General features: G+C 40.4%; 1 protein-coding gene across 1 annotated transcript in view; it reads left to right on the top strand.

The window, feature by feature from the left end:
• The window catches only part of braf (B-Raf proto-oncogene, serine/threonine kinase), a 319,102-nt gene that overhangs the window by 253,265 nt on the left and 38,460 nt on the right, over positions 1–27,377 (top strand). The window contains exon 17 of the mRNA XM_028805204.2: positions 2,484–2,618. Coding sequence (XP_028661037.1) covers positions 2,484–2,618 — 135 coding nt within the window. The remainder of the gene's footprint in view (positions 1–2,483; positions 2,619–27,377) is intronic.

Raw genomic sequence — 27,377 nt, 5'->3', positions numbered from 1 at the left:
CCAGAACAATAGTTTTTTAATACAGCTCCATACAGAGCCCTGATAAAGCATTAATAGAAGTGTGTAATCTCGAGGCTGGTAAAGAAAAATACTTAATTGCTGAATTTGAATCAACAAATAGTACATTTATGTAGTCTGTTATGTTTTTATAATCAAACTCATGTTCCTTACTATAACAACTAAAACCACATTTTTGGATAGTATGGGAGCAAATGGCATGCACCTCCAGTTATTCTCGACGTCCCATTAAATGACAAATTCTGGATTAATGTACAGGCATAAGTGTTAGAAAAGTCTAATCTGTTAAGGCAGTATGAAAACAACAGGACAAATGGTGCTTTACAGAAATTCTAAATAGTAATCTTAAGTTGACAGGTTTTATTTAATAATAGTTTTATATTCACTGATTCATAATAATATTTTTTTAATAGTAACTTTAAGCTGTGTTTATTTTCATTAATGAACAGAAAACTAAGTGAATAAATATAGTATGTGCATATGGTAAGATAAATCAGGTTGTCCCTGATGATCACATTCCTACACTGAAATCTACATATTTGTTTTATCCTGGGAGAAAATCCTGCTTCTCTGCCACACATAAAATTAATGTTACGAGCTGTATATACTTCTTGCAAATTAATAGTATAGAAATTTCAGCCTTTCCTGTTTTTATTACCTATCAAACCACACTACTGCTAAAGCATTAAAAAAATGTGTACGAAATTAAAAAAAAGCAACACACACATACAAAACATCTTTATTACCATATTAAACATGCCTTCTCATGATTTGGTGGGCTTGGGGCAGAGAAAGGAATATTTTATACCTTAAATTAATAAGAGCACAGTACCTAAAATTTTAAGAATGAAAAAAAGGTGGTAGTTCGTATGCCAGGAAAAAAAGTTAAGAATCCCTGGTATAGAGCACACTAGGTCTCCAGAAGATCATTTCAACATCAGACAAAGCTGAAAAGGGTGACACTTTCTAGCTTGTAGCAAGTGGAAGGAAGACGATTTAGGCCTGTACTTTACATATTGAGTTGGTCATGCGTCCAGCCTGTTTGACAGAGGATCCCAAGCACTTATCTTGCTTAACAAAGTAGAACAAGTAGTTGCCAAACACTGCTGGGGCTTTTAAAACACAGCAATGCATAGGAGGACTACAAACTAAAGGATCTGAGAGATATAATTATCAGAGTATAAATGGATTTGAAGTAAGTAAAAAGTAGTTGCACTGAGTGCAGAATTACCACAAAGGAATCTGAAACTTAGTCTAAAATGATCATAATGGAATTTAAAATAAAAAAAAGTAATGCCCAGCTTGATGATGTGAAATGTATACTAACATCCTGAATTGAACAGCTGGAACAAATAACGTCCGTTACAACTTAAAAGGTTGCTGCACTAAAAGGGAAACTTATAGAGCACTGGGAAGAATTAATTGATGGACTGGATTAGGCGAGGTGACAACTTTGAGAATTTTAGGGGTTCCATAGTGAATGAAGTCTGGCAACCTCTATAAATTCAAATCAGAGATCTTTACTAAAATTCTGGGATATATGAGAAGAAATAATTTTGTTTTTTATGAAGGCAATGTTTGCACCCCCTCACTGAAATCCAGGAACATTTTTCAAAATAACATTCTAACCAAATACCATTCAGATCAGTGAGATTAACTATTTAGTCTCATTAGTAGTCAAAATTGTAATTTAGGCAGTGTATAAATTCAGTATTTATTAAATATTTGTCAAAACATAATTATAATAGTTATGATAAGAAAAAAAAATATTTTAAAAATCAGTGGTACTTGTGTTTAAGACTAACAAATTTGCTAAAATTAAAAATGCAGTGGACATTGGATCGTGGATTGTGTTTCATATGTGGCTGTAAGTAATACTGGACCATAAAGAACAGTACTGTCAACTTTTCTGTTCACTCTGTGTACTTTGGACAGTATATAAAACGCTAGGCCATGTCATCTGCAGAGGTATTCAGATTATTTTGCTTTAGTAGAGTGTATTGTCAACTGGAGTGAGATGAAGTATGTGTTAGAAAAAGAACTTTTTTTTTCTCGTGGCAAGTGCAATTATAGTATCTGCAACTTAACATTACCAAGACCAAATGAATGCTTGTTGACATTTGCTGCACCAAGGAATTTGTGCTGTCAATCATGATCCAGGGTGAAGTTGCTACGGGAGTGAATTGCTACAAGTACTTGAAAATCAGTATCTATGGTAAGCTGCTGTTATAAAATCTTTGAGCTTCTGCAATGCCTACATTTTCCCATGTGAAACAATAAGGTATATTCAAATTTCACTTCATATAATTTCAACCCATAATCTGAACAGTATCAGTTGAACTGTGAGATCTTAGAATGTTCCCCAAAAAGTTTTTTTTCCCTTTATTTAGTAGTTTTGCTGTAAATACACACTATATATAACTATCTCTGTCTTTTTTTTTTTTTTTTTTTTTTTTTTACCACAGATTATTTTTATGGTGGGGCGAGGATACCTCTCACCAGATCTCAGTAAAGTACGAAGCAACTGTCCCAAAGCAATGAAGAGATTAATGGCAGATTGCTTAAAAAAGAAACGTGAAGAAAGACCGTTGTTTCCTCAGGTACCCAATATACCTGTACTTACAGCTAGCAAAATATATTTGATATTCAAAAAATGTTTTATTATGAGTATCTAAGAATTCGAATGGTCATTTGGACACAAAAACTGTAGTTTGTGTACTTTTTGACTAAATTATAATATTTGTTTAAAAAAAGCTATCTTTTATAATATTTATATCAAGTCAAGTTGGGGATCATGCACTGGTACAGTGCGTCGCCGCACCCACTACACGACGAAACAACTCGGGATCCCGGTTGGCAACCCCCCGACAGACACGTTGTCCAGTCCCACCCTCTGGAAATGACCCTCTATCTGCCACAGCCAGGTTTTACGTTGGTGACCCCTTGGCCTGGTCCAGCCACTCGGGTTCCCAACAATGAGGATCTACGAGTTGGATCACCCTCGGGGAAACGTGCCACATGGCCGTAGTGCTGTAACTGATGCTTCCTCACAATGCAGGTAATGTGCCTCATTCAGGACTCCGTGAGCAACCACTCAGTTGACACAAAGTCAAACCAACAGTACCCAAGGATTTTCCGGAGAGACACAGTACCAGAGGAGTCTTCTGTTCATCTCAGGTCACTGGATAGCGTCCATATTTTGCAACCATATAGCAAGACAGGAAGCACCAGGACTCTAAAGTCTTGAACCTTCGTCCTTTTTCATAGATATGGGAAGCGCCACACACCCCTTTCCAGCGACCTCATGACCCCCCCATGCTCTCCCAGTCCGTCTACTGACTTCATCGGAAGAGTCACCAGAGACATGAATGTCACTGCCAAGGTACTGTAAGTAAACCTATCAACAAGGTCGACACTCTCTCTGCAGACAGACACACTGCTGATGGCTCTGCCCAAGAGGTCATTAAAGGCCTGGATCTTGGTTTTTATCCAGGACACTCGCAAGCCCAGACACTCAGACTCCTCGTTCAGTCTCTCAAGTGCCCCGATCAGAACCTCCATTGGCTCCGTGAAGATCACAGCATCGTTAGCAAAGTCAAGATCCGTGAATCTTTTTTACCTACAGATGCCCCACAGCCGCTGGACCCCACGACCTTGCCCAACACCCAGTCCATACAAGCATTGAACAGAGTAGGAGCAAGAACACACCCCTTACGAACCCCAGAATCATCAGGGAAAAACAAAGAAGTTGCACCTCCACTCTGCACAGCACTCACAGTACCAGTGTATAGGCCGGCCATGATATCCAGTAGGGGTGGGCGGTATGACCAAAATTCTATATCACGGTATTTTTCTAAATTATCCCGGTTTCACGGTATTCAACGGTATTTTTTTCCCCATGCATGAGTGGATGTTAACCACATTTTCCACTGCAGTTACTGGCTAAGAATAACCTTTTCCACTGTCAAGTGCATTGTACATTGTACAAAAAAAAAAACATTTTAATGTGCACACAAGTATTAATACAGGTTTGCATGGCCCCATAAAGTGATAGTTTTCAAGGGGGTGGCACTAATGAAGAGAAGGAATCACATTGCATGACAGATGCAGTCAAAATATAGAACCTTTTTATTGAACAAATTTTGCAAAAACTTAAACTATAATTTTGACAACATATTTTCGACCATCCAAAGAGGCATTTAGACTTAGTAAAATATCCAGAAGTGCTTGTCAAAAGTTGTATTGCACTGAACATGTCTTAGAAAAGGAATAAATAGTAAATATTTTTTGTAAAACAACTACACTTTCTGTTAATGTTAACCATCTCTGTCCACTGACACATTAAAGTGACTTTTTAAACAACTTTACCATCATTAAACTGCATAATATTTAAACTAATAAATAATAACAATAAAATAAATAATAGTGTTATTACTGATAGTTGCAGTATTACTTCAAGGCTTCAAGCCCAGGTGCATTACACAGTATTCACCAAATTAAAATAAAATAAAATAAAAAGTGCAATCTTGGTGATGACATCTTTACCAACTGAACTATCATTTAGGCAAACTGCATTAATATGGACCTTGCTTCAAGCTAAGCTATATGCATAAATAATAAAACTAAAACTTGCATTTATAATGCTATTTGTGGTATAGCCCTACAGAATCGTATTAGGGCCACGGTGAAGAAAAAAAATACGGACACAGGGAAGAAAAAATCAAACTATATGTCGAGAATAAAGTCGACATTTCCACTTTATTCTCGCCGTTTATGTCGAGATTAAAGTCGACATTTCCACTTTATTCTCTTTATAATTAAAGTAGAATGTCGTAAACTAAACTTCATCCTAAAATCATTGTTTAATTTACTAGATTTTCTCAAACCCCGTCATAAGTTAATGTAGTACATTAAATGCTTTGTGTTAAGTGTTCTCCGACCCAGTTGTTAATCACTACACTTCTTAAACTGACTTCTCCCGCACTAATAGGAGACAGCGATCACCGCACAGAATCCATTCACTTCATGATATTCCTGCTCTCTGAAAATTTAGAATGCTAAGATAAATACTTGATATCATTTTCATGATGAATTGCATTAAAGCAGGTATTAAACAAGCACGGTAGTGAGGCGGTAGTGCTGCTCCCTCGCAGTAAGGGGTCCCCAGGTGTATGTTCAGTGTAGAGAACTTTATGGCAGGTGTGACGAGGCTCCAAAGAACTGGATGTATGAATGGGTATCGCACAGGTTTAACTTAAATATTGTGTAAATGTTGGGTTTGTGATCTGGTGGTCAGAAACACTAACACAGAATTCAATGGATGTTCTTCTGAGCAGGCTTTCTTTATTCCACACGTGCTGTCTCTATCTGACGTACCAAAACCCCAATTCCTATCTTTCATTTTTCTTTCTCCATATAACCAATCACAACATGATAAACGTCTTTGTGAAATTAAAACTAGTTATAAACTTAGCCCATAGAGTGTTCAGAACTTTAAAAATATCTTCGTTATACATGTTTAATTATACCATCCATTCAGGGTGGCGCCCATCCCTGAATGAGTCGCCAGCACATCGCAGGGTGAATACGAGCAAAACATACATTAGCAGGGTCAATATAGCATAACAAAACCCCACATTCTACGTGACTTTGAAAGGAAACTGAAGTAAACCCACCAGAAAAACATGCAAATGCAAGTCAGGGTACACCCGAGACACCCTTGCTGCAAGGCAGCAGTGCAACCTCCACGCCGCGGTGCCCCCACATGATTAATACATGCTTTAATGCATTTCACCATGAAAATTATATCAAGTATTTATCTTAGCATTCTAAATGTTCAGAGAGCAGGAATATCATGAAGTGAATGTATTCTGTGCGGCGATCGCTGCCGGGGCCTCCTCTTAGTGCAAGAGGAAGTCAGTTTAAGATGCTCGGGGAACACTTAACACAAAGCATTTAATGTGCTATATAACTTATGACGGGGTTTGAGAAAATCCATTAAATTAAATATTCATTTTACGATGAAGTTTAGTTTACGATGTTCTACTTTAATGACAAAGTACGAGAATAAAGTCAACATGTCGACTTTAATTTTGACATAAATGGCGAGAATAAAGTAGAAATGTTGAGAATAAAATCAACATGTCGACTTTATTCTCATCATAAGCGTCGAGATTAAAGTCAACATGTCGTCACACTATTACACAGTACCCAGGTACATTACACTGTATTGAAAACAAATAAAATAACTTGGCTTGCAGTATTATCCAGTAGTATAGAAACCGTATTCACACATTTGAACATAATGGTCCACATCTGACCTTTTTAAAACCAAAGTATCTCCAGACAACGGACGTGACTCCTTTTTTTTGGCAAAAGTTCTTCTGTGTCATCATGTTCAACTTTATCGTCAGCTACAGCTTCAGTTTCGGGAATGTTCTCTGTCCATTTTCACCGCACAATACCTACACTACCACACCTATTTAGCGGTGTAGCAGTGAAAAAGAGCCCCCGTGCAACACCTCTGTGTTTAGCGGTGTAGCAGTGAAAAAGGTCCCCACTTGAACAGTTTCCAGGTGCGCCGCGTTCCAAATGTCGTTTAGGCAATTTAAACCGGTGTTGCGGTATAAGAAAAATCCATATCATAACAAAAATAAAAAATGGTTTTCAGTATGAACTGGTATACCGCCCAGCACTAATATCCAGCAACCCCGAGGGGATCCCACGAACCCTCAGGATGTCCCACAGGGCAGCTCGATCAACTGAGTCAAAAAATCGACAAAGGCTGCAAAGAAACTCTGCCGATATTCGCGTTTGCGCTCCATGAGAACCGTCAGTGCCAGGATGGGGTCGACTGGAGACTTCTTAGGCGTAAAACCAGACTCTTCCGGTCTCTGGTAGGTGAGCAAGTGATCACGGATCATATTGAGGACAATCCTAGCAAGGACCTTACCCGGCACCAAGAGCAGTGTTATACCCTTGTAGTTGCCGCAATCCAGGCGATCACCCTTCGCTTTCCAGATAGAGATGACAAGTGCCATTTTCCAGTTAGTTGGGATGATGCCAGTCTTGCAAATGGAAGCAAAGATAACTTACAATTCCAGGAGGACAGCCTTACCACCAGCCTGGAGAAGTTCACCCCAGATACCACAGATCCCTGCAGCCTTTCCTCCCCTCAGCTGATTCACAGCTAATTGGAGGAACAGCCTCAAGAACTGTGGACCCAGAGATATCAAACGTCACTACTGCAGTGTCATCCGTAAGGACCGTTTCATCAGCCGCCCTGACTGCAACTCTCCGAGGAATAGATTCGGATGTGCGTAATGCTTCAATTCCTCTATAAACAGGACGTGGGTGGATAGACCACAGGTGGTGTGTCACTTGCTCACAGATTCCTCTAACAAACACCTCTTTATCTGCCCTCAGAACCCTTGCAGCAGTCCTTCTCAGTTCCCGGTACAGACCAGAGTTGCCATTGAGCAGTAAGCTGCAACTCCTCTCGATGATATCCGGGGTGCCCTGCGAGATGAAACACCTCCTTCTGGGTACACCGGTAACACCAACACATCCCCCAGCAACCTTCAGGGTTTTGTCACGAAAGGTCTCCCACATCACACTAGGATCAGCAGTCGCACCCAAATTTGCAAGTTCCTCACAAACACTATGTGCAAACTCATTAGAAACTGCCTGGTCTTGGTGCCAAGTCCAGGCTAATTTTCCTAGTAAGTGGTAACCTGCTAGACCTGAGCTAGATCCTAAGAGTAGCAAGAACAAGTCTGTGGTCAGAATTCACAAACTGGGCACTTCTGTAGACGCTGCAGTTTTGCAAGAGCCTCCAGCATCTGCCCACGAGGATGTGATCGATCTCCTTCACCGCACCACCAGTATTGGAGTACCAAGTCCAACGATGCAGTTCTGGGAGCTGGAACCAGGATCCAGTGATTCGCAGCCACCTTTTGCAAAGTCAAGGAACATGGAGCCACTTTCATCACGGTCACCAGACCCATGGGGACCGAGACAATCCTCAAAGCCAGCCCTGTCAGTGCCAGTGGCTGCATTGAAGTCACCCATGACCAGAGGAGTGTCTCCTCGTGGGCACCCATCAACCACCGAGCAAAGCTGCAAATAAAATGTCTCCCTTGCCGAGACATCACTCACTGTGGTCAGAGCATACACTGAGACAACAACAAGGCACCAAGGAGTGCCGTAATCTGAGTCTCATAATATGCTCGTTGAAAGGAGTGACATCGGACACCATCGGAAGAAGCCAGTCCGCTACAGCAACAGCTACTCCCTGAGTATGACAGCCATCAGAGCGACAAGACCAATAAAAGGTGTATCCACCCACCGAAATCTGGCCAGTCCTCGGTCTGCACACTTCAGATAGTGCCGCCACTGAAATGCAGAGTTTACGCAGCTCCTCCAACAGCAGAGGAAGATGATCATCTTGCCGGAGAGACAAGACGTTCCATGCGCCTACCGTATGGGTCACCTCAAATTGGGACCCGAATGTGCCTCACCAGTTCTGATCCCCAACAGACCTAACCCCATTGGCTCTCCAACGGTTTTGATTCTTCCGGGGATGGGACTCCTGAGGGTTTTTCCCCATCTCTTCATGATGCGAGCTGCCTTCCTGTGGGTGGCTGCAGCAGAGCTACTCCCGTGGAGAGCAAAAAGGAGTCTATTCTGCTGGAGCTGTATGAGGTTGTTTTTTTTTTTTTTTTTTTTTACGGTGGCTGGAGTGCCAATCCTGCCACCAATCCCCATGATTTCCCTGCAAGTTGGAGGACCGCTTGCTGGGCCAGATGCAGTTTAACGTCTTCCCAGGACTTATATATCAAAATTTATATCAAAATAAATGATTTTAAAATTCATGGAACTTCTAGGAATCAACAGCTTAAATTTAATTCAGTTGTTTTGTTGGGCAAAATATTGTTGCAATTGTAAATGGCAGGACAGAAGAAGTAAAATATGCAGAAAATGATCAAATTTTAACAAAATTGACAGTTGGACAACAGAGGGGTAGGAGAATCATTTGAGTTATACATACTGTACATGAACGTGTTGATCTTAATTGATGAAAATAGCAAAAATAGCAACTTAAATTTGGACTTGTAAAATACGTAGTAAGTATCATCATAAAGACACATACTCCTAAATCAGTATTTCTCAGCCACTTTTGAGTCGCAGGAGGCTGTTGCTGGCTTGCGAGCATGTGAGTCTTGTTCACTCCCGCTGTTCGATTTTATTTCCGTTTGTAATTAAGTTTGTTTTTCCCTTCCTGGGCGGGTTGCATTGGTGGCGGAGCCAGGAGTGAAGTGAGCATAATTAGAAACAGGATAAAACAAAATACTTCATGGTGCTTTCTGTCCCTTCAGTGGAGGAGGGGGTGGTGCAAGAGGATTATACCGTAAATAAGTCACTATCTTTTTTTGTGTGTTTGTTTTTTTTCTTAATTGCTCATAACAGAACATTGTAAGTGGTATGATACATTTACATTCGGTGGAGAGTGTCTTTGTGTGAATGTTCTAGAAGCACAAGAATAGCATAACAATTACTAAGACACATTGACCGTACTCTTAATTTGAAATTGAAATTGAAAAAGCACTGCTCAGAAAACCAACATATGGAGAATGGGCAACAGAGAGCCTCTGAGTACATAATTATACCCATGACAGTTCAACTGGAAAGGTGCATGCAGTGATGCTTCAAAGTCATACTAAGCAGTACTTACAAATCAAGTGCAGCCTCGAGTCCTTCATCAAACATGTCGTTCTCAATCAAGTCAATACTTTGCTTGGAATCTGACACAGGCTTTGTATGTACCGACACAAAATGGTGTGTAAAGATGAAAGGTTACATAAGCAGTGTTTTTGTTGCCATTTATGCACAGCTGTTACATGTAGTACAAATGACCAATCATAGTCACATACACATAATTAGAATGCTCTTAACCACAGCTATTCAATGGTGATAAGCCTTACGTTGTATTTGGTTCAATGTAGGAGGGATATTTGACAAAAGTACACTAACTCAGCTGTGACCTGCTGCTCGCCTTGGGGTATATGTGTGCAAATCACATATTTTAATAATAAAAGCATAAAAAATAAAAACATGCTGAAATGAAACACACAAATTAAATATCACAAGTCATATTTAGCATAATGTAAAAGCCCCTTTTTTTTTAACAGCATTACACCGTACTGTAGTAATGACTAATAAGATAATTGCACCTAGGTGCTTAAAAGGCTAATCAATACATTACCTTTTCTTTTGTCTCATGCATACTTGCAAATCATCAACTTAACAGATGCAGTGGAAATTGAAAAGGACTCTTGACTAGCACTGCTGTACGAGTACTATATTAAACACACCTTCTGCCTTCTTATTGGGAATGCCTTGTATTTTGTTTTTGTTTAATTTTTTCCCTTAGTGACATTTATGGTGATTTTAGTGAATATCATGCTGTATGGCTGAATATAGTTCTCAACATATATTAAGTGTAGAATGGACCTTGCCTTCTACTCGATACTAAAGAAGTTGGTTTGTCTTGAGCTAGTACTTTAATGGCTCCAAAGGGTAGTTGGAAAGGTAAAAAAAAAAAAAAAAACTTCTTAAAAATATTCGTAATTTTTATAACAGAATTAATAATATACACAAAACCAAAAGTGTGGTTTTGCAATTTCTGAAGGGGGCAACCTTAAACCTTTAAACATTTATTCATGATTCCTGTTTATTGTGTTATGTGCAATTTATGCAAATAAGTCGATGTCACCATCCAATCAAAGTATGATGCCTGAGTTATTCCAGCCAGTGTCTGGCTATGGAGATCATCAATGAGTGTGAAGGTTATTATTAATCAAGTCATATATGGTGAACAACGAAGATTTTGAGATATGGATGATAATGAAATTTTGCAACATTTCACACAACCTTTAATGTAAGTCCATATGAGAGCTGCTTATACTTTGAATTTAATCAACCTTTACCTCTCCAAATCATAAAATTGCACTCCAGATACCATGCTGGTTGTTATTCTACTCCATATATGAATTATTATTATTATTGTTACTGTTGTTGTTATTTACATTGTAACTATATTTTTGCCCACAAATGTTTGTGAAGACAGAGCCCATGTAAAAGAAGTTTGGACAACTGATTAAAAAAAAGTGTTTTAGTAAGTAAATGTTTTCAAAACCATAATAAGTCACCTGCTCAAAACACAATTTCAAAATGCCATCAGTTTAAAATTACCAGTTGTTATTAGTATTCAATTTCTGCTACTATAGTGCTAATATTATTCACCCTTTTTTTTAAAAAATAATGCTTTTGATTCCTATTTTGATTTAAAAAATATGTATGTATTAAGAGAAATACAACCACCTCATGTTGGGGTCGAACCCAATCTTCACAATACAAACTAACCAACTAAACCACTATTCAGCCAATGTAACAGTAAGTGTCTTATTAAAAAGTACCAACTGAATGAGTCAAATTCATGGTTATGTTTGCGAAGAAGATATAGTAATACTTTTAGTAGCATCTGTGTGTACACATTGAAATATTGAGATAATGTTGGATTTATCTTGGCTGGTTCCAATTGATGATTTTTTTTTTTTTTTTAATGAGAACTGGATAATATGAATCCAGCTGATAAATCGGTAAAAGCACCCTTTCCTTCTGTCTCGAGGCCTGTTCAAAGGCAACCCGTAAGGAGAGGAACCGTATACTGTAATTAAATTTATCAAGCAGTTATTAAAACATGTTTTGGCAGCTGTGAACACTCCTTAATTAACAACTGAACTTTAAAATGCAAGAGTGTTATTTTTAAAAACTTGTGGTACGTCGCTAGAAATACTTTTTTTTTTTTTTAAGCTGCTGGTTCCATTTTCAATCCGTTTTCTTAGTTATGCTTTCATGCAGTCCTGTGCATCAGCACAAAACATTACACTGTTTTAAATAAAACATCTATTGGAATTGGCTTCAGGAAGCAATTCCCAATCAAACAAAATAAAAAGCTTTTCCTACTTTGCACTGAGAGGACTCAATTTCCAAAGTGCAAATGAATAAGGCATGGCTGCACAAAATGAATTCACGTCAATACTGTTTACATATTTGTAATTTAATTTTGTAATGTAAAAAAAACTTAATTTTTTCCACACAGTTACATAATACAGTCACCCCTTCCACAAATTAGTTAAATCGATGACTATCTGACTAGACATTCCTCACTCATTTGCGTTTTGATTAATTTATAGCTTTTGGTTTCTTTTTGTTTCTTACTAACATAGCAATCCGTGAACTCATCCATTCATACCATTATGTATTTACCGCCCATAAATGTGAAGCAATGTCCTGCTTTTATCATATCCAATAATTATACTTTCTCTTTTTGTCAGAAAGTTTACTACCACTATAATTTTAACAGGTCTAAGAAAGTTACACTGAACACTTTGCATAATTTCTTTTCTGGTACATGTGGAAACTTTAAAGTGGCAGTGCAAGTTTAGTGATTAGTAACTTATTTGACAATCTGCTGCCAGTTAAACAGTGCATGATTAAATCATATATTCATTTATTTAGATTGCCAGTTCCATATTATATTTCCTATTCAGAGGTTTTTAAAAGAAAAGTATTTTTCCATTGTGATATCAAATGCAAGGGTTCAGAGAAAGTGTAAAATATTAACATTTTTTATTAAGTAAATAAATTCAACATAGACGGAACATAAACTTCAAAATGTTTTCCAGAATAGCAAGTGACCTACAGTAGTTGCTGTGAAATTTCTTGTTAAATGCATTCAAACACTTACAGTGCAAGATTAAATTAAGCAATTTATAATGAACAAATAATGCCTCACAAGCCACCACCTGTTAGTCATTTTGTGTGCAATACTACAGGCAAATACTGCTCTTTATATACACACACACACACACACACAATGGTGTGACATCATATGCGTATTCTTATAATATTTTTTCCAGGCTTCATTATGAAAGCTTTATAGCTGCATAAGGCACTAGGCATACTTTTTTGCAGAATTGTGTTGTGTGCTATAACCCAATTCAAATCCTAACACAATACAAGTCAACCAAACCCAGCAAGTCTCTTGTCAAATTTTGAATAATCAATGTTGTAGCAAACACATATATTCTAAACCCTAGTTCCATTTTGAAGAAACATCTCACTTAACATTAGAATTACCAAAGCCTATGAAAAAAACTTGTAATCCCAGCCCACCTTAAATCCCTTCGCACTCTCCATCAGCATCTTTTGTTTTGTAAATGTGTCGATCAGCACAAGCAACAAGCAGCCTGTTGTCTCATCCCCGCCTTGACGGAGTTCATCTCACCCAGCTTAAGCCAAGGCTCCTTATCTGCGTGTGAGGTTCCTGGAGTTTTAGAGGGTAAATAATATAGTATAGCGTTATTTGGAATATAGTACACCCCCAAAATTCACAGGGTTACGTTCCTAGAACACCCGCGAATTGTGAAAAACTGCGAATTTCGGAAGTGGTTAAAAAAAAAAAAAAAAAAAGACTATTTTAATAGTTTAAACCATAAATATGCCATCAAAACACTTTAATTTAATTTCAAACTCAGCTTAATACATTACCTAAAAATAAAGGATGTAAAGGTGAACCTGTATACTGTATTGCTATGTCTCCCGCAGTGCTAGAATGTAAAATACCAGTGTTACCACTTTATGTACTGTAATTCATTCAAGTGTGTTTTCACTGCCAGAAGCCTTAGAAGGTGCAGGGCCTTTCGGCGGCATCTTGGGGCTTTAACTGTTAAACTGCCACATACTTGGGGGTTAATGCATCCCTGAACGCCAAATACTTTTTTGCTGCACTTTAAGTAAACTTCACAATTCACACAGAAAAAGTGAAATTCTAATGGAACACTTTTTTCATGCAAAGAGCATCACAATTACTGCGACACTGATCATTTTATACTGCTAATGAACTGTAAAAACTATTTAAAAAAAACTACTGGAACAATATGTACAATGTGCAATGGATGAAATTCAGTAAACCACAGAGCCAACTGCGCTTGAACTGGCTACACTCAAGCACACAGTGGTAAACACTGGTGCTGGCAGGCTAGTCTAGTGCAGCGGCTGAATCCAAGAGACAGTGAGGCTGCAGTAATGCAGGGTGTCACGCTTGGGTCACAGAATTGCCCAGAAACACAGGAGATTGTAGAGACAGGAACTTTATTCAAACACTTCAAACAAACATGTCTCTTTCAGAAGTAAAACGAGCTCAGTATGCAATTAGTTCTCGATTAAAGAATAGACAAACATCATAGTGGATGGAGCACAACGGGAGCGGGACCCACAACCGAAACAGAGGATGTCTGGGGGAGGATAGAGAGAAACAAAGCAATCAGCCAAAAAAGGACAGGTGCTGTTCATGCTTTTAAATATGCGTAGCGTCATGCGAGAAGCATATCACGTGACAGAGCAGCCGCAAGTAAGCACAGCCAGTAAGGAAGCAACGTGAAAGTAGTCTATCAGCGTTTTTTAAAAGGAGTTTTTTGAGGAGCGTCCATGTCTTCTAGGGGTCCGTTCAGCCCCCCTGCTCACAAGGGGCTGGCAGTGGTCATGAGCTGGCTGCTCAACGAATGTACGGCACTGACTGATCAACTCCTGCATGCTAGCAAACGGCACTGGGAAACGACTATAGCTGATCGTGGCGGTTTAAGGGTTAAGAGGAACAAAAACGGAAAACACAAGAACACTCAGCTGGAGATGCATTACAGTCAATCAGCAGCAAAGAGAAATGAATAATACTGTAGAGGTCCAGTGCCGCTAAGATTTACACCTTTGAGAAGACAACGATTTATTTATTTTTATGGTGGAGATTCCAGGGATGCACCCACCCTTGGCCCAACTCGCACGCACTCACAGAGACAAAAACAAAGCAAACCAGTAATCAAACAGCAAATAAAGAATGTAATGAAAACAACGATACCACCCCTGTTCCCTTTACGGCGATTACACATTAAATGCAACAAAGCACAAACAAAACACACACAGTAAATCATGAAAAACGTTCATGAAAAACGGCAACGGATGAAATGTTATGATGAAAATAGATAGTTCAGAGATCCGCACGTTGATTGAGAAAGTAAAGATAGTCCTACCGCTAGTTCCTTTCTTTGCAGGATGGCCATAAATCCACTTACAGTCCTCATGTACACAGGCAGACAGCAGACAATCCAGATGCCAACCATGAAATGATCCAGGACAAAACAAATAAGTACAGGTAACCCAACAGAAGGCAGACAGACAGGAACTTGAAACACAAATTACAAAATCTTTTTTTTTGGTTTTGGTCACCGGCCCCCTTTTTAAAAGCCGCGCTGACATCCTTTGACCCCAGCACCCTCAGCAGAAGACCAATCAGAGCCACTGCAGGGAATGCTGGGAGTTGCAGTTTCAAATTCAATTGGCTACTTTCACCATCCCAAGCCATATTTTCCTCTACAGTTGCTTTCTGTTCTCTCTACAGTACAGTATTTACACAAAAAAAGCCATAAAAATTGCGGAGCATATTTGCAGTTTCCGCTAACAATTATTAGATAGGTAATAAGGAAAAATCCAAGAATGACTGAGGCCGTGAACTCTGAACCGTGCCTTCACGGGTGTCTACTGTACATGCATTTCATGTGTGTTCCGTGTCTATAAAGATCTGGATAAGTTTAGGATGAAAGGAAATGTGAGGCAAGAAATGCTGAACACATACCTAAAGCAGAAACTTTTTCCGTGTTATACTAATAATGACATGAATTGTATAATGTGTGAAGATATGAAATTAACACATGTGCTTTTATTCAAGAATATAACCAAAAGGGAAAAAAAATCATTCGATTTACATGTTGCGGTCAATGAGTTAAAAACCCAAGCTCAAATGTCAATTGACAGGAAGTTGACAAGTGTTCTTGAATGGCACAGAGGTAAGAACTGCTGCCTTATAACCCAAAGGTCCCGGGTTCGAGTCTCGGCGCTCTGAGCATTGAGCTGCTGCTATTATTATTATTACTATAATATAGTAAAAACTTACATTTGATTTGAGTCTGTAACTCCCGGTGTAAACTTTGGGTACTTGTATAAGTTAACGCTTGTTTTTTTTATGATTCAGTTATTTTCTGTCAGTGAGGTTCACGTGGTACAACGAACTTGATGCCATTTGTCTCCATTCATTTCTCAAGAGCAGCGATAACTACAGTTGGTGCTGAGGCTGATACCTGCTCTGAACTATTTGTTGTACCGGCAACAAAGTTACAATGGTCCCGTGACTTCTATCAGACTACCAATACGGCATTTGTGTTTTGACAACAAAGACACCTGTGAATTATGTGTGAAAACGACAGATTTGCTGTGGTTTTCGGATATCTGGCAACGTTTTCTTGAGAACTATGTTTTGAGTTGCATCCCAAGGCAAAGACCTTCTGAGTCTGTGGTCATAAAGCTTATGGAGCCATGGCAGAACTGTAACTACAGACAGCTTCTTCACAGCGCTTTCCCTGGCAAATAGAATGCTGTTCCATGACACAATTCTACTTGGCACCAGAAGTAAAATGGGACTTTCACCTGTAGCTAAAGTCACTTTAGTACACAAGCAATTTGTCACACTAGTGTTTAGATATGACAGTGCATGCTGATGATATATACAGTATGCCCAAAAAGAAGAAGCCTTTGATTTCAGTCTGTAACAGCCGGTGTAAAGTTTTGCAACCTGTAAAAGATATCCCTGAAGGGGTATAACCAGACTCGTAAATGCTGGTGATTCATGTCTTTTTAGTATCTTGTTGTCACTTGAATTTTTTTTTGTTTTCAGTTTTATTCTTGAATAAAAGCACACTTGTTTTGTTATACCTTTGCAAAAGTGTTTATTTTATATTCCAGTAACCCCTTGAATGAGATCGAATCCGTCTCGGCCTCTCACTCTGTTATGTGCAGGAGAAACTCAAAGCCTGTAAAATCTATGTTGACTGTGGATGTAAACAGTTTTACAATCAGTACATCATTCTTCTTGTGGTTTGCATATGTATTCTGTGAAATTACATAGATATAGGTGTACATTTTAGAAAATATTAAGTAGAAAATAGTTTATTTTATGTTTCTGACTAAATGAAAACTGTTGTTTTGCTTTTAAGATTAAGTACTTGGAGAGGTTTTATGTATTGCAGCAGCATGATTTTGAAAAGCTGCAAGTGTTATAGCATACCTCTTTAAGATTCACACACAATTAAAAAAAAAAAAGAAAAAAAAAAAAGTGTAGCATTCCTGTTTTGCATGTGGGAAATGCAGACGAAAGATGCCAAGAATTTGTTATGACTTAGGTAAGTATGATTGTATATTTTAAACTATTTCCACAAAAAAGTTATTTATTTTATGCACCCAGCTTATTGAATTGAGCTGCTTTGCTTTTCATTATTTTTTTAAATTGTAAAATTCATACTAACATTGTGAGTGAAAGTATCCATCCATCCATCCATCCATCCATTTTCCAACCCGCTGAATCCGAACACAGGGTCACGGGGGTCTGCTGGAGCCAATCCCAGCCAACACAGGGCACAAGGCAGGAACCAATCCCGGGCAGGGTGCCAACCCACACAAACACACCCACACACCAAGGCCAATTTAGAATCGCCAATCCACCCAACATGCATGTCTTTGGACTGTGGGAGGAAACCGGAGCGCCAGGAGGAAACCCATGCAGACACGGGGAGAACATGCAAACTCCACGCAGGGAGGACCCGGGAAGCGAACCCAGGTCCCCAGGTCTCCCAACTGCGAGGCAGCAGCGCTACCCACTGCGCCACCGCCGCCGAGTGAAAGTATATGAAGACAAAAAGCTGAGTGTCATTTATTTTTATATTCACTCAAGTTGTTTCAGGCTGTTTTGTGGGGGTAGGATATTAGGGTTAAAGTATCAGCATGCAGAACTGATGGATCATTAGTGAGAATAAAAGGATTCGGACACCACTTGGCAAAGCCACGGATGTTGTAATATTGAAAAATGGTGGCTTTAGTGTTAAAAAAAAAAAAATTTAAAAAGATTTTTGCAGAGCCTTGACCACAGGTCCTTCCTGGGAGCAGCTCAAGTTCTCCATAGGCCATTTCAAGCATTCAGTGCTCCACCTGGCAATTTTTTTTTTTTAAACTAGTGCAGTTCAGTTAGACTGAAACTGTATGGTCCTGTAGAGTCTGCTGCAGGCAGCACACCACAAACTAATGTAGCATTCCCCACTTGTTCAATGAATGCATCTGTAATGAAATGTCATATTTAGTAAATTAAAGAATGGGTAAATCAAAAGAGGTTACTTATAAACAGACTATACGGGAAGGTTCCACTTGTGAAGTACATATAGGGGATACTCATATGTTACACAACCTCCAGACTGTTTACCATCTCACCTTTACTCGACTGCTTTTTGTAATCCCTTATGTCCTTTTTTAATTAGAAAATCCAGAGGATACATCAGCATCTCAGTTCAGATTCTCTCTGTATTTCTGCTATAATTCAGTCTTCTCACATTACTGGTACTGTTCCTTCATCTTTTAAAACTGCTGCAATAACCCCAATAATGAAAAAACCTGGTGCCGATCCTTCAGACTTCAATAATTTTAGCCCTATTTCTAATCTGCCCTTCATCTCCAAAATTCTTGAAAAAATAGTAGATATTCATCTTCACTCCCACTTATTTCAAAGTAATTTACATGAAGAATTCCAGTCTGGTTTTCATCCTCTCCACAGTACAGAAAAAGCACTTGTTAAAATTACTAACAACCTCCTTATGGCTGCTGACTGTGGTTTAATTACTATTGTCATCCTCCTTGACCTGAGTGCGGCCTTTGATAATATTTGTCATACCACTCTCCTTAATAGATTATCTTTGATTCGCTTTGCCCACACTCCACTAGATTGGTTCAGATCCTACCTCTCAGGCCGCATTCAGTTCATTCAATTTAAAACTTTCACATCCCAACCCACTGCTGTTACTTCAGGTGAGCCCCAGGGCTCTGTCCTGGGGTCGCTTCTTTTTATGATTTACCTTCTTCCCCTTGGCAATATCTTTTGTAAATATAACATTAATTTTCACTGTTATGTTGATGACACCCAGCTCTACCTTGCTAGTAAACCCACCTCTTCTTTTCCACCATCTTCGCTTATTGACTGCATTGCTGAAATTAAATCCTGGTTTTCTTCAAATTTTCTTAAATTAAACAATGACAAAACTGAGGCTGTCCTCATTGGTACAAAATCATCATTATCCAAAGCCGACAATCTTTCACTTGTTATTGATAACTCCTTTGTTTCCCCTTCAACTCAGGTCAAGAATTTTGGGTGTCATCCTTGATAGTACTCTATCTTTCCAATCTCACATTAATAACATCACCTGGGGCCTCATGTGTAAACTGTGCATACACACAGAAATGTTATGTACGAACGTTTCCTCTCTCAAATACCTCATACCCTGGCGTACACAAGTTCTCCACTCGGTTCTGCAGACTGGCGGCACCCAGCGTCAAAGCAGTGCTACTGTTCCTGTGTGGTTACCCTTTCTTTCTTAGATCCACATTCCTGATGCGGGCTTTATAAATACACTGAAACTAACTGCATATTGTTTATTAGTGTAATGCATCTGATTTAATTAACCTGTAACAATGTAATGGTCCAAGGAATAGCCATAGTATTCCAAATACCATAACTGCTTTAGTGTTGTTACTCTCACTGCACCTTCTTTTTCTTCTTTCAGCTGCTCCCGTTAGGTGTTGCCACATCTGATCATCTTTTTCCATATTACTCTCACTGCACCACTCGGAGTATTTATATCACTGTATCTGAGTGTAAATCACAGCTCTACAGCAGCTGATCGGAAAGAGAATTATCAGTATACAGCATCAAGCACACACTACCTCAGCCATGGCAAAACACTTCAGAGCCTTTCCTGTACGGACCTCGTGGTTCAGAAACAGTGTCATCCCAAGAACTTTAAACGCACTCAATCAGTCCATCAAGTGCTCCTTGTAGAACTGTTTGTACTTATAAGTACAATTACCTCAATGTAAACTTGCACAACAGTTATTATACTGCACAACCTGCGCCACTTTATAAAGCACATATTTAGATATGATGACGGTATCATTGTTAAGATGAAATGCAGCAAAATATGTTGATTATATTATACAGGTAAAACTTTAACTTCATTTAAATAACCTATATTGTTAATAATCAAACATGTGAGAACACGGTGCCGCAGCGCTGGCTAGTTCACGGATTATTCTATACCTCGTGCTTTATTCTTGCTGGGCTGGCGCGACACTGGTAGGATAGATAATAATTAAACACGTACTACGAAGATATTTCAATGTTCCTTAAATGTTTTGAAGAATCTGCATTCTAAGCTTACAGATGGCTTAACGTCTATTACAGAGCTGATTGTGTGGCGATTGGGTATTTGGAGAAAGAAAAGTAAGGACAAGAACTGGAGGTTAGTATGTTTGAAAGAGAGAGTACTGCTACGATAAATTATTTCATTGAAGGTCGCGCATGGCGCAGCAAGCATCTTGAGTGAGACATGAACAAGCTCTGCGCCACCGTGTTCCCATGTTTAATAATGATTTCATTCCAATCATCATGAAAAAGATATCCCGTATACATCTCATTATTTTAATTATTCAGAGAGCTGTAATATCACGAATGTAATGGATTCTGTGTCCTGTCGGAGAAAGAGAAAGCCCGTTTAAGAAGCAGGTAGTGATTCACACACATAGAGCACATAGAAGATCAAATACACAACAAAGCATTTAACGTGCTACTTTAGTTACGATGGGATTTGAGAAAGTAGTAAATTAAACAATTTTAAGATGAAGTTTATGATGTTCTACTTTAATGGAAAAATAAACTACGTAATTAAAGTGAAAATTTCGAGATTAAAGTTGACATTTCATGCTTTTTTCCCCACTGTGTGCCTATTTTTTTTTTTTGTCTGTACCCTAATAAGCTTTCACATGACACTCAGACGATGGGCTACGACTCGCCTTTTCACAGCGTCTTTGATATGTGACTTCTTTTTTATTTCAGGCACTGTGCAACTTTGTGAACTTGAGCTTTCGAGTTCTCTGATACTCTGTCACTCGATCAACTTCCTTTTGTTGATTTATACCACTGTTTAAACCAACAAATAGTACGTTTTTCTTTGCCTCCACTTGGTATTCGCTGAAATTCTTACATTTTCCCCCGTGCTTTTCCCATTGTCTTTTCACAGAAGGCTGAGCTTAAGGGCTATTTATATTGATTTGCATATTCAAAGAGGCGTAATTCTGGGAGGACTTGGGGCAGGACAGCAGGCGCGTGCACATGCGTTACTTTTCACACTGATCGGGATTTATGTAGCGGAAGAATGTGGAAGTTTGCGTACGCACAGATTCCTGCATCTGGTTTTTTCTGTGCATACACACATTCCCGCATTTGTGCTTACGCCATGTTATAGTGTGAGTTCTACGCACGGCGTTATACATGAGGCCCCTGGTCTTCTTTTTTCCACCTATGTAATATTAATCACATCTGCCCCTCCCTCACTCCCCATACCACTGCCATCCTTGTTCACAGTCTTGTTACTTTTCGTCTGGACTATTGCAATTCGCTCCTCTTTGGTCTGTCTAGTAAAACCCTCCATAAGCTTCAGCTGGTCCAGAATTCTGCTGCTCGCATCATTACTCGAACCCAGTTTATCTATCTATCTATCTATCTATATATATATATATATATATATATATATATATATATATATATATATATATAATTCACTAAGGCAAGACAACCATGGAAAGCATGCTGGAAGGGGGCGTGGATTCACTAAGCTGCCAACAAGTAAGACACCCATGACGCACGCAGGAAGGAGCCACGCCCACCAACTCTAAGCCCATTGGATACGACTACAACTCACAGAGCCACGCCCACCAAGTCGGACGCGACACCTCCGAAAACATGCCGTCATTTCTGTTTGTCTGTGCCACAGTGTACATACAGCTCTGACCCACATTGACTTTTCATTAGTCAACCTCAGTGGAACCTTGGTTCACACAGAGGCAGCACCAGAGAGAGACAGAGGCACACACAGGCAGCCCGAGAGAGAGCCACGCACACACAGGCAGCTCGACACAGTCACACAAACACAGGCAGCGCGACAGAGAGAGCCGCGCAATCCTTTAAAACTGAGGTTAAAACACAATGAAGCAGTCTTTAAAAACCAATAAACCCTGTGCCTCTTTTTCATTAGCGTCTCACCTGCTTCACCGCCCTGCAACAGTCGAGACGCTCTCTCTGCAGCTGACCTTCTCTGTGCCTGACTCCACTACTGTCAGTCGCCTGATTAAAAATGGTGAACTCCTGCAATGTTACTATCTTGCTTGGCTTTTAAATAAAGTTCGGATTTGTTGAAATGTTCCTTTTTTCCCCCCTGTGCTTAAACCTCATTTTAAAAAAAAGTGTTTATACAACTGCTGCAATGTTACAGAGAGAGAGGGCTCATGTGCTTCTGAGAGACAGAAGGGGAGGGGGCTCACGTGCTGCTGAGAGAGAGAGGGGGGGGGGGGCTGGGGAGGCTCACGTGCTGCTGAGAGAGGGGGAGGGGGCTCGTGTGCCTGCTGAGAGAGAGAGAGAGGGGGGGCTGGGAAGGCTCGTGTGCTGCTGAGAGAGGGGGAGGGGGCTCGCGTGCTGCTGAGAGAGAGAGAGGGGGGGGGGGCTGGGGGGGCTCCCGTGCTGCGGAGAGAGGGGGAGCTGGGGAGGCTCCGTGCTGCTGAGAGAGAGGGGGGGGGGCTGGGGAGGCTTGCGTGTTGCTGAGAGAGAGAGGGGGGGGGGGGGGCTGGGGAGGCTCGCCGTGCTGCTGAGAGGGAGAGGGGGGGCTGGGAAGGCTTGCGTGCTGCTGAGAGAGGGAGAGGGGGGGGCTGGGGAGACCCGCGTGCTGCTGAGAGGGGGGGGGGCTGGGAGGGGGCTGGGGAGGCTCCCGTGCTGCTGAGAGGGGGGGGCTGGGGAGGCTCGGGAGCTGCTGAGAGGGGGAGGGGCTGGGGAGGCTCGGGAGCTGCTGAGAGAGAGAGAGAGAGGGGGGGGGGCTGGGGGGGCTTGCGTGCTGCTGGGAGGGGGGGGGCTGGGGAGGCTCGCTGTGCTGCTGAGAGAGAGAGAGGGGGGGGGCTGGGAAGTAACTTTCACCAGCGTGGCCTCCATCGTCACAGACGATCCCGCTTTCAGTCACGGACAATTAGGGATGGGAATTGATAAGATTTTCATGATTCCGATTCCATTTTCAATTCTGTTTAACAATTCGATTCTTTATCGATTTCTCCTATCGATTCTTATTTTTAAAAAAGGAGAACACACAGGTCGATTAACTTAGAACTTTGTTTTATATCTTATCTTTGAACAAGATAGAAATTTAGGAGTAGCATGACCTTACAAACCCAACAGTGAGATCTTAAGAGATCCACAGCCTATGGCTCCTCGAGGGGTGCCACGGGGTCCCCAGAAAAAAATGTGTAAATGTAAAATAATAATAAAATAAATATTCTTCTGTAGCAATAACAAAGTATAACATAAATTATTCTGTGGCAATTACACAAGAATGTCCAGTAACATTTACACTCTCCTTTTTAAAAGTATATATGAGCTGAGCACTCAAAAATAAAACTACATCAGCCAGCAACAAATACAATCAACTCAAGTCCAATGGAACTGTGCACAGTGCAATTCTGCAACCATCAACTATTTTGACAGCTACATCCATGTTGGCCGCATTATCAACAGTGGCTGCCACAACCTTGTCTTTGATACCATACTCCTCCAAGATCTCATCAGTCTCCTCTGCTACAGCTGTCCCTGTCTGTGCCTGGTACACTGGTTTGGTTTTGAGGACTTTTTCTTGAGCCTGGCCGTTCCTGACATAATGCAGTGTTACTGTGAGGTAATGATCTTGACTAAAACTTGCCCATCCATCTGCAGTGACAGCTGCCTTCAACACGTTTCAGCTCAGAAATGGAAACGGATGAAACATCTGGTAAGAGGAGAACACGCAAATTTGACATTCCCTGACTTAGCCTACAATTAAACACATTCACTTACCGAAAATCGGGGGCATCTACTGTGGCAAATGGGTGCAAGCCTTTTACCACAAACTTAGTCACTGCTCTGTGACATTCGTCTATCCTGGCCTGTGTCATTTTACTTTTCCCCGCCTCTGTGAAAGGAGAAGCTACCGGTAGACTTCAGCGAGAACTGCCAGCATCTGAGACAGCCAGACTCTGTCTGTCTCTCTCGTCATGGTCATCTAAATGCAAGGCACAGTAATAGCAGATTTTGCAATAAGGCAAATCGCGCTAACATAATATGCAATGTTAGTTGATTAGTTACCTGCCGTATTAACGGGAGAGGACGTACAAACGTTACCGCTGCTGCTGGGTTGAGATTCACTAGTCCGGAGCGGATCAAAAACACGACATTCATTTAAGGTAATCGTGTGTTTTGTGAGCAAATGCTTTTGCATATTCATAGTGTTTCCTCCCTTTGATGAAATATCTACTTTGCAAGTATTGCAAGTTGCCCTGTTGTCATCCTTTCTCATAAAGTATAACCAAACTTTTGAGCATTTGTGCCGCTTACGCGCCATGTTTCCTGCTGGGTAAATGACGTTACGCAACGCGGTGATGTCATTCGAGGCGACTGGAATCGATAGGGGAATCGTTTGCAAAAAGGGCAAACAATTCCAAGGAATTGAAACAGTGGGACCCGGTTCTCAACAAGAACCGGTTTTTCGATTCCCATCCCTACGGACAATTGTATGTTGCTCTCTCCAGAGGTCCATCTTTTCATTCACTCACACTGGTATCCACAAACCCACCCCATTTGGACAACTGTGTCGTTCAGCAAGTGTTCACCCGTCAATACATAATTATGCGGCGTATGTTACGCCGCGGGTTGGCTAGTATAATATAATTCACCAGGCAGCTGACAGGGCATGCAAGACAACCATGGGATACGCACGACATAGCCACGCCCGCCAACTCACAGAGCCACGCCCACCAACTCTAAGACCATGGGACGAGAACGCCTGCTGACCCGCCTGATTGTTACCAGCATTCACTGCAATGTAAAACTATCGTAGCTGCTAAGCTTTCAGCCACGTGAGATTGAGCAATAACAGGTCTGTGATGCCCTTAGATGTCCGGGGCTGCACGCGCGCTACACTGAATGGATCAACATGTATCTACCTGGCGCCAAGAGGCGTGGGTAAGCCGTTGAACCCCATTCATGATGGGGACCGGGGCTTGCAATTGTTCCCCACGAACGAGGAATTCCCAGTAAGTGCGGGTCATAAGCTCGCACTGATTAAGTCCCTGCCCTTTGTACACACCGCCCGTCGCTACTACCGATTGGATGGTTTAATGAGGTCCTCGGATCGGCCCTGCCGCAGTCGCTCACGGCCTCTGGCGGAGCGCCGAGAAGACGATCGAACTTGACTATCTAGAGGAAGTAAAAGTCGTAATTCCGTAGGTGAACCTGCGGAAGGATTATTACTGGTTGTGCCGATCCGTCATTGGACGGTTAGGACCCGAAACCTCTCGGGCCCACTTCCCCGCCCTTTCTCCGGAGTGGCGGAAAGGGCGTCCTCACTGGGCGTCCTTCCCCTCTCCCCCCGTTCCGCCCTCCGTGCCCGACCGCCGCTGGTCCTCCAGTTTTCTGTCACAGACAATTGTATGTTGCTCTCTCCAGAGTTCCATCTTTTCATTCACTTACAGTCGTATGCTCAAACCCACCCCATTTGGACAACTGTGTCTTTTAGGAAGTGTTCACTCATCAATACATAATTATGCAGCATATGCTACGCCGCGGGTTGGCTAGTTCACCATATTACTCTGGTCTTGTAGCAACTTCATTGGTTCCCGATTAAGTTGCAAATTGATTTTAAAATTCTGCTGTTAACATTTAAGGCCATTCATAATCTTGCCCCTCCATATCTGTCCGACCTTCTCCATGTTGTCATTCCCTCCTGTAACCTTAGATCCTCCTCCTCCATCCACCTGACCTTTCCTCTCGCTCGCCTAACCACCATTGGGAGCAGAGCATTCAGCCATTCTGCTCCCAAGCTGTGGAACTCGCTACCAACTGAGCTTAGAAATATTGAAATCATTTTCAGCTTTCAAATGTAAAATTAAAACCCATCTGCTTAAAATGGCTTTTTCTTTGATTACAGTGGCTTTGTTTGGTTTTAACTTTTATATTTTCTGTATTTTATGATGTTTTAAGTTTTGTTTATAATGTGCTTTTTTATTTATTGTTTGTTCAATGTCCTTGAGTGCTTAATAATAATGTATTTTTATTATCATAAAATTTTGAGACTGTTCTATTAAGAGAAATTTAAATTAATAACAAAACAAATGTATATTTCAAAATAATACCCATGACCAATACAATCAAATAATCAATATAATAAACTAATATTCTTGTAATGGTTACAAAGCTTTTCTATACTAGTGCTTTTCAACAACTGACTTGACATCTCCATCACTATCATATTGAATTCTACAGAGCTAGTCCTTCCTCCTTCATAGGGCAACAGGAGGTAGTCCTTTAGAGCCAGGTCTGGGGAGTGTGAGATGTGTGTTGCATCTATTTGAATCCAGAGTTTTCATAGTAGTCTTTGTAGCTAATATAGTGTGGGTGAGGGTGTTTTAGTAAAATCTAAGTAGGATGGCCACCAGTTCTCTTTTTTGTGGTTCTCTGATTTCTAAAAAAAAAAAAAATAGCAAAGCAAATCATTGTAGTATTGACAGGTTATTTTGGCCTTTTTAGGCATACAATTAATATGGACTACATCTTCAACAACATTAAAAGTTCTTTGGTGTTTCAACAACAATCAGAATTGTTTGGATTGTTGTTTGGTTATGGGTCATAATGATATATAATACTAATAATAAAACATTTTATTTCAAGTCACCTTTCTAAACACTCAGGAACACTGTACAGATAATAAAATCAACAAAAACATGCATGTACACATACACATATATCTATGGAACTGGGGGTTGGGTTGGGTGATGAGAAGACCAGATGTAGAGGACTTAAGAGTGCAGTTAGGTGTATAAACATGTATGAGGTCAGAGAGGTATAATGAATCAAGGTTATGTAAGTGCTTTGAAGGTAAGTAGAAGAATTTGAAAATCAATCCAAAATTTTACAGGAAGCCAATGAAGCTGTTTAAGAGATGGGGTAATGTGTTGCATGGAAGAGGTTTGAGTTATAATACAGGCAGCTGAATTCTGAACAAGCTGGAGTTTATGGAGAAGCTTAT

Source organism: Erpetoichthys calabaricus, chromosome 1 (genome assembly GCF_900747795.2).
Source record: "Erpetoichthys calabaricus chromosome 1, fErpCal1.3, whole genome shotgun sequence".
Taxonomy (NCBI): Eukaryota; Metazoa; Chordata; class Cladistia; order Polypteriformes; family Polypteridae; genus Erpetoichthys; species Erpetoichthys calabaricus.
This window is presented reverse-complemented; position numbering and strand designations above follow the sequence as displayed.